This window comes from Acanthopagrus latus, chromosome 9 (genome assembly GCF_904848185.1).
Source record: "Acanthopagrus latus isolate v.2019 chromosome 9, fAcaLat1.1, whole genome shotgun sequence".
NCBI classification, from domain to species: Eukaryota; Metazoa; Chordata; class Actinopteri; order Spariformes; family Sparidae; genus Acanthopagrus; species Acanthopagrus latus.
This window is the reverse complement of record NC_051047.1, coordinates 26,485,180-26,498,141: the sequence shown is the minus strand read 5'-3', so window position 1 is coordinate 26,498,141 and position 12,962 is coordinate 26,485,180. Positions and strand designations below refer to the sequence as shown.

The following is a 12,962-nucleotide window of genomic DNA, read 5'->3' as shown; positions in this document are numbered from 1 at the left end:
CAGTAAAGATGAGGCAACAACTGTTACAGCTCACCAGTAACACAAGTCTCACTGGTTACAAAAAGGAATTTCTTATCTTAAAAAAAAGGTAAATCTCCAGTTTCAGAAATGTTGTCAGACACAGAAACAAAACCTCTGCCCATCTGTGGCAACAACAACAACTATAAGTGGACATAACTTTGACAGTCGAAGTTGCTCCCCAGGATTAGTGTTAGAGTTTCAACTTGCACTAAATCCACCCGTTCAATAGTTTATACAAAATATATATATAACTTTATAAATATGACTTCCTATTCTATGGTACTTGTAAACAAATTTTATTCACAAAAATACCAGTCAAACCAAATAAAAAGTCTGGCTGTGCAGCTTTGAGTTCTGCTGTTGGAAAGTATTTAACAATCGAGTCGTGTCCGTCGCATCAGGAGATGCAAAGAAATGATAAGATATCAAAAGCTTGATTCAAAAACAGTTAGGACACTCTGTGAAATATAAATCAAACAGAATAGAAGATTATATCCTCATCTAATATTGAAAAAAGGTACAAAGACAATATACTGTTCTGTAATGTTTTACCTCATCAACTTCAATGATTTTTCTAAATACATGTTGATTATAAATTTGACGGCGGCGACACTTTTCAAACAAAAAGGCTGGGAAAGTTGTGAAACGCTCTAAAAGCACCTGTGTTGAGTCGCTCAACAAGAAGAAAGTTAAATGCCAAAAAAATCTCTTCCGTGACGGACGAGTGAAACATTCTCATAAAGGTTATAAAGACACTGAAGTATCAAACCTGAGAAGAAAGAGTCAAACATTATTATTTTACCTGTTAACCAGCAGCATATCTTCAAAGTTATTCTCTTGATCCTGAGGATATCTCGCGTCAGTCTTGAAGGATAATCCAATATTTCTGCAGATTGCACCAACCAGCGGATTAACGAATGTCTGCGGAAGAAATATGTTATCATTCAAGACGGACTGCAGACCTCTGTGAGATCACCAACATACATTTAAAACGCTGTAAGATGCTGCAGGAGAGCAGATAAAAATGTAGCATTTCAGTTTCTCCGTGAGGTTCATATACATGTAGAAAACAAACATCTGTCCGTATGAATGTTTCTTGCATGAGGACCATGATATTGAGACACTTTAATTTCAGGTTTTTTTTGTTTTTTTTTAAATTGCATTATATATTGCATCATACTCGTCACCATATTAGAGTTTTATATTTTAAACATTTCCAATCCCTAAATTTGCAACAATATAGTCAGTATTTGTGTTCTGTGTAACTGTGGGTGGCAACAAACCTGCATCATGGACAAGAATTGAACTTAAATCAATATATATATAAAAATATCTAAGGTCGTGCCTTCTGAAACTGCTCCAGAGGTGGAGTTTACTAACCAAATTAATTATAAGCTCTTCCACTAAACTCAAGATAAAAATTCTGAATGAGGATTAACACTGACAGTGAAATTGAAGGAGTAAACTTTGTACTACAGACGACGTGACATGTCATCATCATCACCACACTGTCGGACACGTTATGGACATGCGACCTGCTCCGTGTGCTAATCAAACATCATGTGCCAAAGAAAAACACTTATTTTTACTGTCAAGAGGAAAGATGTCTTGTCATGTGTTTGTGGCCTTAAATGAGTCGAGTTTTTCACCCGCAAAATACTGTTTCACACAAACTTCAGAAGGACTTGAGTTATTTAGAAGTCTGTATGGCCACAGCATAATTTTCACAACATTGGTTATTTTGTGGCTGCAGTCAGAAAAGAAATGTACGGCCTGAAAAAGTTTCCATTCATGCACATTAGATATTCAGTTAGAGATAATGGTGGACGATTTCCAGCTGCGATTTGTTGTAATTTATATAAATTATGGGACGTTCTTGATGTCAGACGGGTTTCAAAAGCAGGGTTCTCATTTTACGGCTTTGGAATAAATCCTGCAAGCAGATTTTTTTTTAACTGTAGCTACCTAGCTTCTGAACATGAAACCTGAACGTGTCCTAAATAATCTCTTGATGGCTACATACATGATAATCTGCTGACAGACTAAAGAGTCTAAAGCGTCATGTGTCGCTCAGACTATTAGCATCAGCAGCTAATGATGTGAAACATGGAGAGCTAGCTGTTTTTCCTCTTTTTATTCTATTAACTCTGTTTGGCCAACATAAGAAACACTCGTTCTTCATTGTTCATATTTTAAGAACGATTTTATTTACAAAAGTATAGGCTTTGAGGATGAACGCTAAATGGCGTCTTTGGTAAACGTATTAGCACCGTTGTGGATGGTTACCTAAATCCAATTAAAAGTTTGATAGAGCAGCATAAACTCTGACATAATATCTAGAAGAAGGTCTAGTGAGCTTTTTTCTAACCCAAAAAGATTCACCGAGTTAGCTAAATGCTCTCTGGCCTTGTCACAGTTACTGCAGTAGTTAGTAAGCTAGTTAGCCCAACATGCTAACATTTATAACTTGTGTTGGAGCAGATAAACTCAGTTAAATTCATTCCTCATACCATTTCTTCAGTTTTTGGTTTAGGTAAGATACCAAAGATCAAAACCTTCAGCTTTGGTAGAAAAGAAAGTCATGGTTGCTAAGCTAAAGAGCATTCTGGACCCGGACAGTTCAGTCTGCTAAGTGCTTCTTTAGTTTTTGTCTCTTGAGGCACGTACGTCTCATAAACACTGAACACTTCTCAGCTGTTTGGCAGTCTGAACTGTCTCTCCATATCTGGCAAACTAATCTGTTTTTTCAGTTAAGTTCAGGTGGTTGTCACTTGAGAGTCAGATTTATAAATTTGTCATCTTTCAACACGTCAGCCGCTGCTCCTTTAGTGTCATTAGATCTGCTGCCACTTTGAATTCAGACAGATAATCTCGCTCTGTTTGAAGCTGTCGGGACGTCAGTGTCGTTCTGTTTGCCTAACTCCACATCTGACTGCTCTGCTTGACAGGAGAGACAACCGAGTCCGACTGCTGAGAAAACATTTATTCTGTGGTTTTTCCAGGTGGATTGGAACCAAAGAAGATGACCTATGTCAAATCGAAAACACGAACCGCTCCGAGCCAACAGAAAGAACAGACAAGACTGCAGCTTGCCAACTGTAAGAGCCAATGAAACAGGTTTATTCAAGTGACTCATGCAGGAAAACTTCAGGCCAAAACTGATCTGTGCACAGCCAGAGTGTTTTTCATGTTTTCATCCTGTGACTTCGGTGTTACATCTTGTTTCCACATAACTTCGTCCGTCCGTCGGAACTTTATTGATTCCTACGAGAACCACAATAACATCCGATGTCTTCTTGGTCCACAACTAACTTTGAAGTTATCACAAACATTTGACAGCATATTTCAGCATCCTCATCAGAAATACGACCATTTAAGTCAACTGTGAAAGCAGATTGTGGCGTTTCTTGTCGGGCGGCGACCTCTAGTGGCTGTAGTCAATCTTATGGCAGTAAAGGAGGAAGTCGGGCGAGAAATTCTGCATAGAGAGGAAGTCAAAGATGGATAGTCAGGTCTAACAAGCACAAAACGTTTACCTGTTTGTTCCCAGTGTTACTAACGTAGTAAAGTTACATAAGTTAGCTACGTAGTTATTTTAACCCAAACCACAATGTTTTGATAAACCTAACAAGGAGATTTGGTGCCTAAACCTGACTGGTGGCGTCTCTGTCCATCCGTAAATAAATGTTTTTCTTTGCTTTGCACATGAGGAGTGAACGCTTTAATCACAGACACGAAACAAAACTGTGGAAACGAGCTGCTACACAGAGGAGGTTTCTGAAAATGATCCTCAGGTTACATCTCTGAAAGTCAAAGTGGCTCGACTGAATGAGGAATTTCCTCATTTCAGACACAATGAGATAACAACAGTGTTGCTGCACCATTAAAACCGACGAGTTTCTGATAATTACCTCGAGTCGTGGCCTCGGAGAACACAAAGAACACTCGTCAAATTTAGAAACTCTTAAATTGCTGAGGGCAAAAAGACGTTTTTTAACAAAAACTGGATCACAGTTTTTTAATGATTTGACCAAGTGAAGGGTTTTACTTTTTACTTTTTACTTTCTCTGTTCACTGACTGTAATAATAAACGCTGAACTGGCTTCCAGTGGCCTTGACAGACATATTCAAACGCAGCCTTTCCAAGCCGTCTCTGCAGCAGGTGACTTTAAAGCTGAAGACTTTTGCTGCTTCATATTGTAAAAACCATTTAAACTGAAAACAACACTTGAGAAATGCAGCACTTTCCCATGAAACTAATTTCCATCCCCACTGAGCAGAAACTAAGCTTAATGGTAGCAACTTAACATTGCTAACACAAGTTTCCCCAAACATCATTTGCATCTTACTACAGAACATTAACGCTGGCGTTTATAACGTGTGTGTGTGTGTGTGTGTGTGTGTGTGTGTGTGTGTGTGTTGGTTCGTCAGAAGTCCCTGTGGGTTAAAAGGAAGTTTGAAGCTGCTCATGAGCATCAAACGCAAAATACAAAGACTTCTTGTTGCCTTTGGCTCTTTAGATTAATGGTTTCTTATTATACAGTGTTCAGTCACAATCGATATCATGTGAATCAGACCTGAGCAGGTGAAGCAGCAGCTGACTGTATTTGTGGAAGTGTTGCAGTTTCATCAACATGCAGGGCTGCAGGATCCTTCACATATCATCTGTGCCCGGTGCAATCACATCTCACCGTGTCTGTGTCTATTTGCATTTAAACCACCGCAGCTCGAGCAGTAAGACGGCAGCTGATACATGTTAAATTAACTCCCGACAACATTTAAGCGCTGTCGAATTCCCCGTAAACAGTAATTTAAGGTGCTCTGCAGTCAGCTGAAAGAATCGCTGACTTTCCTTTGAATAAAATTGCTTGTGCATGTTGCAGGTTCGCGGCGCACGCACTGAGGAATTGTAATGAAAAACGTGATTTTCTGGGGACGTAAACACACAGAATCATACTGACTTTACTGACTTGTTGGTCAATTTGCTCCTTTCAGAGCAGTGGGGAGAATAAATGTTTAAAATACACATGAAGGTGATTGTTTTATTTCAGTTTAATTTCTTCTCTGGACATTAATGAAAATCAATATATATTATAATTAGATTTGCATATTTATTCATAAGGTATATTCTTTTAAACTTGCTGTAAGTAATTAAATAACCTGTTCTCGCTGCCATCTTCTACTTTCGACTCTCACGTGTCAATGAAATGAAACTAAAAATCTGGCTTTCTGTTTCCTCTCACACAACTTTATAAATATTGTATTATATGAAACAGCTTCTGCTGCTTTTCTGCAAAAGCCAGGTAATTTATTTTTTGGACAGCGCTTGTCCTGCACCGTCCTCACGCTGCTCTGCCTCTTCTGTTTCAGAGTTTATGAAGCCGAATGCGTCAACGTGAATGGAGGAATCAGGCAATCAGCGGGATTTATCACTGAACACACACACGGATCATCCCTAAATCCCACCGTCTGCACGCTGAGTCTGTGCATCAGGATGAAACTGGAAAACAAGCCAGCTCGGCGAGCCAGGCTTCCACCTGCGCTCAGTGTAGTGTTGAGATACTGAGTAGCCTTTCAGGTGTAGTAATGAACCTTCTGGCAGCCATTTTGGAGGTCTGCAGCTCGTTGGCATCAGCTGTGAGCTGCTGATGGAATTTGTCTAAATGTAGCTACGACTCTGCTGTCGCACAGGACAGCAGGTGAACACACATGCTCATTTTCTCTGCTGGTTGTTTTTTTTGTTTGTTTGTTTGTTTTCCTTTCTCTCACCGTGGAGAAAAAAAACAACTCCACAAACAGAAAAGTGACAGATTTGTTTGTTCGTGTGTTTCTTTGTTTTAACAGCATCAGGTGAACCACTGTAGCACCTCCACGGCTACCTGAAGTCATCATCATCATCTTATGAACATATCTAATAAAAAGCTAACACATAGGCCCAGTTTAACGTTACATTAACATTACCATGACATAATCATACCCGTTAGCTAACGAAGCTAACTGCGCTCAAGCTGCTGGACAACCAGTACATGAAAACAGCTTCCTGTGTTTCACTGACCTCATCACAACAACTTCAAAACTAATTTGTGAAATAAATCGATCTGCTGTTGCAGCCGCCATCACTTACAGGATATTTCTCAAATCACAACTCAAACACTGTTTTGCACTACAGTGATAAAACCCTGTCACCTACAAATGACATCCACAAACACAGGAAATATTTGGGCTCTTGGATTATTTTTATCAACCAAACAAAATAAAACCTGTTGTCCCTCTGGTGAGAACAGAAAGATTACTAGTTTTGGTTATAACTCAAAGCACGGTGTAGGAAACATGGTCGTCTTAAAGGTTAAATATTGGGCCAATGGTTCCACGGCTAACTGAGCCATGAGCTAACTGGCTAACGGTCGCTAGCTAGCATAAAAGAAAGCTCGCTCTTGCTGGCAGTATTCAACAAATCATATCTTTACGTCAAGTTGAAGTTTATAAGTAGCATTATTAAGGACTCATTATGCAGAACGGCTCCTTCCACAGTATGAGAAAATCACATTATTCTGTTTTTATCAATAAATACACGTAAGAGCGTTTTAATGTTGGAAGTTTATCAGTGTGGAGCAGATTTTAGAAACCACAGTACTGGATGATAGATCAGCAGTATTAAACTGCATCATATCATATTCCCATATTGTGTTTTTAATGTAAAAGAAACTAATAACTACAGCTGTGAAGAAATATATGAAATATCATGGAAGTATAAATTAGCATATAAAATGGTGGACAGCGCTTGAGTAAATATACATTCTGCCACTGGCTTTATGTTGTTATTTGACACAATTAAGGATTTTTTTTTTCTGCTTTTGTTAATTAAATGTTTTCACTTTGGGGCAAAACGAATATAAAACACAACAATACATGTAGCTACAAAACAGTATCGCCTTAAAAATCTTAGCAAACAGACACGTAGCAACATTAGCTTCCAATTTGACAAATACAACGTTCAAAGTTTTCTTTTTATCTCTGTTTTGGTCTCCACCAACGCTTCCGCTGTCGACAACATGAACTGGTGTCGCCTCCTGTGTGGCTGCGTCCAAAACCAGAGGACGTTAAAAATCATCCTTTAACTCCATTTTTATCATCAGATATACTGATTAATGCAGGTATGAACGTTTAAATACCACCAGACCTCCATAATGGCACCGGGTCACTTTCAGAGACTGAGACACCTCCACAGAAAAATCCTGCTGAACAAAGATTATTTAACCGTGTTCATTTTGAGATGTTCATGTGAAGATCTGTTTCTGTCTCAACGTACTTCGTCTCTAAAAACTACAATAACTATGTCGGTAATTTATCTCTGGAGCAAATCATCCGATGGAAACGTATGAAGCTGAGACTACAGACTTCCATCCTTCTGTACAGCACTTACTACTGATCGCCATTCATGAGCTCTGTACCTGACTGAGTAATGTGATTCTTTAACGTGTGCACTATCTTGTTGGAAACTGTTTGGTTTTTTTTTTTATAATTGTCACAATGTTAATATGCATGCGACGACCCTCTGGCTCACTCTAACCACAGAAATACACCTGGAATTCAAACGTATGAAGAGTTTCACCACAAGAGGTGGAAAATACTGAGTTTATAATCTGTCTGTTAAAGGGGGATTCCAGTATTTATAAACTTGGACTTTATATTTATGTATTTAATGTTTGTTTTGTGTGTAAATGATCCATATTTATCTGATTTTTTTTAGATCTCCTGAGCTTTTAGCTGCTACAGGGCTCCAGTGTTCTCGTTTGTGGCACTGCGACCATCACTGAAAGTGTCTGACAGGCTGAGTTTTGGATTCTAAGTGTCTGAAAACATTGTGGACACAGTTCCTGAGGAGATGGAGCTTTTTTAAAACATAGTAATGTAGGTCTTTCTCAGGAAACTCAGAAGAGGTGAGGAGAGTTTTTGCAGGAAGACGACGATGAAGACGTCAGAGAGTTGGAGAGAGGAGTTTAAAGTTGATGCAAGCTTGGCTGAATATTTAACAATATTGTTTTGACCATTTAACTTCTCCTTGAATGAGATGTGTTTCTCATTACAGAAAGGATCTTATTATTCAACCCAACTGCCAGATTGAATGTTAGCTAAGTATTTTTCTGTAAATCTAAAGATAAGTTCAAGCTAACTTTGTGCAACTTGACTAATTCTCTGGTTAGGTTTAGACACAAAAAACACTTGGTTGGGTTCACAAGAGAATCATGATTTGATTAAAAAATCGCCACAAATCTCCAAAATTCTCCTTCCAACACCTGGTTCTGTCACCTCAGATGTGGCTGGACCTTCTGAGAAAAAACCTGGACGTATGTTTGGTTTGCAGGGACGTTAACAGCTAACATTATATCCTGGCGACTGTATTATTATTATTATTATTATGTTATGAAACAAACAGGTCTATCTCCACAGGAATCATTCCTGTAATGTCAGACATTTAAAATTTAATTCTCAGCCTGTCAGTGACAAAAACAAACACTTTACGTGGACGTAACATTGTTGCCCCAAAGGATTACACTGCAGCCATGTTGTATACGTAAATATGAGGCCCAGGTTTAAAAATACTCTTTTTAATGAAGGTGTTTTGTTTATATGAACCATCGTGACTCTGACGCCTGTCGTCTTGTACTGAAACTCTTCACACGTGACCTGCATTTAATTCACGTGTCCACAGTTATGACATCGAGACAAAGCAGTGAGTTTTGCATGTGACCTTAGTTATAAAGCACCTGCTGTAGTCGGCACATTGTAGACATTGTTGTGCTATAGCTCAGGGAAAATACCATTAATTGTCTCTGATCGACGCTGTGGATTTAAAAAAAAAAACAAAACAAAACAACATTTCACCAGATTTCACCGTAACAGTTTGAGTATATTTACCTGAACTCTTGTCTGGTTTTTCGTCTGTACATTTAACTGTAAGATATCTCACCACGGTTGCTCGGTTTCTCTCTCTCTCTCTCTCTCTCTCTCTATTACGTATGCTGTGTCCTATTAATAGTAACGTTTTTTGGTGTTTTGAATGCATCCCGGCATATTTGACGGTTTTAGCTGCTTCGCTGTGTTTTCTCCCCTCCTCACAACCTTCGTCGGCTCCTTACGCCTTTTCATGTGTAGATATTTTTTGCCAAAATCTTTGTGTATTGCCAAACACAGCTCTGAGCTAATCACACACACACACAGAAAATGAATGCAACTGAATCTACATATCAGACTCATCATGGTGACTATAGCCATATTCTAGACAGTTTAGCGTGATGTAGAACATAAGGAGCACCGTCATGTTGCACAATATCATCAGTCACCTTTGCATTGTATTTACCTCCTCTTTAAATCTTTACTGCTACACACGTATGTTGATAATTAAAGTGGCGTTCACGACCTAAAGCAACACGCGGGTTTAATAAACGATGTAGCGTTGGCGGCGAGGCGTTAACGGATCAGGGAACAGATTGGCGGTATTGATACGGGTAGATGGAGCATGGCGTCTGTGTTTTTAAAAACGACTCACTCTCACAAGAGTATTGTATTTTTTTAACATTTAATCTAAACGCCCTGTATTTGTACTCAGCACTGATGAGTGTAATTTACCATTTATTGCACATATTGTTACTCACTCTTACAGTAATCCTCCTTCTAAATGTCTTTTTTTTTTTTTTCAGAACCCAATAATAACAGTGATGTTCTCGTGTGACGGTCACCTTAACAGTTCGATCTGAGAATTGTATATTACTGATATTCTTTGTTTTATGTAAAAGAAGAAAGAAAAAAATAAACTATTTCAATACTTATACAACATGACGGATGTTGCCGTGTGGTGAGTTGTGTTTCCTCCCAGATCGAGTCTCCGCTTCCGACCGAGGCTGATGGAAACTCTCGTACTTTTCCAGCTCTGTGACAACAACAAGTGTTGTTTTTCTCATTAACTTCAAAGTAAACAGTTCGCAGCACCAACACGTTGTGGGCGCTGGACCAAGGTTTGTCAAACTGGAAGCAAACCCCTGCTGAGCTGCCAGACAGTGTTGTCAGATGGGAACTTAAATGAGAAAACACAAATGAAAATTGCTGATTCTAACCCTGACAAGCATGTAGGTGAATATACTGAAGCAGAAGATGTATTTGTGTAAGAAGTTCTCGTCCACACCGGCAGTCCGGGGTCACGACTCCCATCTTCAGGTTAGTGTTGACATTTTTATGGTCCGTCCGCAACACGAACCACAATCTTCTCCTGACCCAGAGCAAACAACAGTGTGACATTTGGGAAATTATTTATTTTTGGCTGAGAGTTGGATGAGAAGATCGATACCACTCTCATGAAGCTGGAGCCAAGAGATGCTTAGCTTAGCTTAGCTTAGCTTAGCATAAAGACTGGTAGACTGATCTATCCGTGAGCAAATATGAAGCTCATTATTTCACACGTTTGTGTGTTTAAAGAGTAGAAAAAAAAACAAAAAAGTGTCAAAGCAACAAGTCGCAGACGGACCTGGATCCATCCCTTCATCCGGCTGCACACCAGAACCAACAGTTCTTGAGGTCTATTCCCGTCCGAGACCATCGTCTGTATGAAAGACTGGAGCCAACGTGACGCTGGTAACATGTTTATTTCTGCTGTGAAGTTGGACTTTAACATGGAACGACTCAAGCTGCCATTTGAGGAACTGCAGAGACTCGAGACTCGTCCTCCATCCAACTGCTTTTTTTTTTGTAATCCTGCTGACAAAAAAAAAACAAAAAAAAAAACAATCTGGCCTAACTTTGTTTCCACATGCAAAAACTGGTGCATATAAACATGATTGATATGAGATAAAGTTGGCAGGAACAAGGCAGGAAACAAGCTCAAATAAAACTTCACAACTGCAGCCGAGGGAGCGTTTCTGTTGCTGTGGGAGATATTTAAGCACCGAAAGGTCTCGGGCCATCTGGTCCGGTCCGATCTCTGAATACAAAACAAAACTTTAAACTCTATAACAGAGCCAGGATCAACAGCACAAGGCACAGGACCAGGTGACATGTATCAGAGTGCATCTGAACACCTGTGTATTTATACTGCAGCATGCGAGGTGGACATCCGGCTCGTGTCCTTGATAGTAAGAGGAGAAACTTTAAACATCGTCCTAAACTGTAAATCATGTGAGCAAACAGGCTCTCAGGAAGTATGAAGGTTCCTGCGACCTTGTGCCGTCCGAGCTGTCAGCGTAAATGCTTTAAGTCCTGAAGTCTTACTGTCTTTGACATAATGACTCCCTTTTGATTTATAGGCACTAATTTAATGAGGAGGACTCTGATCCTTCTCCAGAAGACAGAAAACGTCTCATATTTCACTTCATTTCGGACATTTTTGCTCCAAAAAGCTGAGCCTCCCCCCTCTCAGATGCAGGCCAACATTATGCATGCAGGAGGCCTGATGGTCAGTCATCCTTGATTAGTGTTGCTGTTTTAAAACGCTCCACGCATTAAGCCTCCTAGTGTGCCATCACTCATGTTGTGACACTCTTAGTCAGGAGCTGCCAGAGAGAGGAACTACAGTTCGTGCACATTTAAGCTCTCATAAAAGCAAAGCTGCTCTCAGAAGTCTGACTAAGACTGTTTTTAATTTTAAACGCATAAAAAAATAAAGTTAAAAGTCTTAAAGTTGATGGCGAGAGAGCTGCCAGGTGAGACGGATGCTCGGTACTTTAAGATTTGTTTAACCAGCTGAAAACCAGATATTTTTTATGAGATGTGAGACAGTTTTCCTCCCAGTTAGTGGCAGAAACCTGAAGTTTTATGAGACATCTGTGGCCAAAAAACAGATATTTTTAACAAGACACCGGGACATTTCGCTGCCTGGTTAGTTGCAAACAAAAACAGGACATGTTGAACGAGATGTTGGGACCAGATATCCACCGAATCACCAGCTGTATCAGGACAACTTCCAGCCTTGTTTGGGGCAATAAAACTTTATGATTTTGACAAGACGTTGGGACAATTTACAGCCAGTACATAAAAAAATTAAGTTTAAGTCTCAAAGTTGATGGCGAGAGAGCTTCCAGGTGAGACCACTGTTCTGCATTTCAAGACAATAAGACGTTGAGACATTCATGATGAAAGAAAACTGAGTATTTCTGATGAGACGTCACGACAGTTTGTAGCCACAAGCTGGATATTTCGAACATGATGTGGAGACAATTTCCTGCAATGATATCAGACATGTTCGACGAGACATTGGGATCATTTGCAGCTGAACACCAGATATCCAACCAGATGTGAAACCAGCTGCATCACTTCCAGCCTTGTTTGGGGCAATAAGACTGGATGTCTCTGACAAGACGTCTGAACAGTTTACAGCCAGCGCATGAAAAAATAAAGTTAAAATTAAAAGTTGGGATGTTTTTCACTTTAAATACTGAATCTTTTAAATCATGTGACGGCTTCGATAGCTCCCCATTATGTCTTTTTACTTTAATACCAGCAAGGTTTCACTTTAATTATCTTCAGTTCTGACTAAAAAGCTCGTTCTAAATCTCCTCATTGCCTGGAACCTAATGTAAATGACCGTCAGCTCATTTAAAGTTCGACCAAAGAAGGGATTCATAACATTTAAGTGTGTCTTAATGTGTAATTATCCAACTTCCAATTAAGCTGATTAGCGCAGTAAATCACAAACAACTTCCCCGCAGCCTCTCGACGCAGCGCTGACACAGTGCTTCATCCGCTAATTAAAACAGGTTGATCACGACGACTCGGAGTGAAGCTATCGGAGGATTGAGACTCAAATCTGCTCCTCTGGAGACCAGTAAACAATGACAAAGCATAACGCCAGCCTCCTCTGCTGCAGATCAGCAGTTTGCCCCTCATCCCAGTTTGTCCCGCGCTCAAATCCTCTTTTCTTCATGCAGCAGAGCGCCGGTAGGTGTAGTGAG

At 39.7% G+C, this 12,962-nt stretch overlaps 1 protein-coding gene and 1 long non-coding RNA gene across 10 annotated transcripts in view; one reads left to right on the top strand and one right to left on the bottom strand.

The window, feature by feature from the left end:
* LOC119026241 (nck-associated protein 5-like) overlaps window positions 1–9,858 on the top strand; it is a 71,343-nt gene extending 61,485 nt beyond the window's left edge. For 6 of the 9 annotated variants that reach the window (XM_037110461.1, XM_037110463.1, XM_037110466.1 and 3 more), the window contains 2 exons: window positions 3,024–3,119; window positions 5,392–9,858. In XM_037110461.1, coding sequence (XP_036966356.1) covers window positions 3,024–3,119; window positions 5,392–5,393 — 98 coding nt within the window. In that variant the 3' untranslated portion in view covers window positions 5,394–9,858. The remainder of the gene's footprint in view (window positions 1–3,023; window positions 3,120–5,391) is intronic. The other 3 variants (XM_037110467.1, XM_037110465.1, XR_005077079.1) reach the window with 2 other exon arrangements.
* The window catches only part of LOC119026253, a 40,648-nt gene that overhangs the window by 11,742 nt on the left and 15,944 nt on the right, over window positions 1–12,962 (bottom strand). Inside the window, exon 3 of the long non-coding RNA XR_005077084.1 lies at window positions 824–942. This is a non-coding gene — a long non-coding RNA (uncharacterized LOC119026253). The remainder of the gene's footprint in view (window positions 1–823; window positions 943–12,962) is intronic.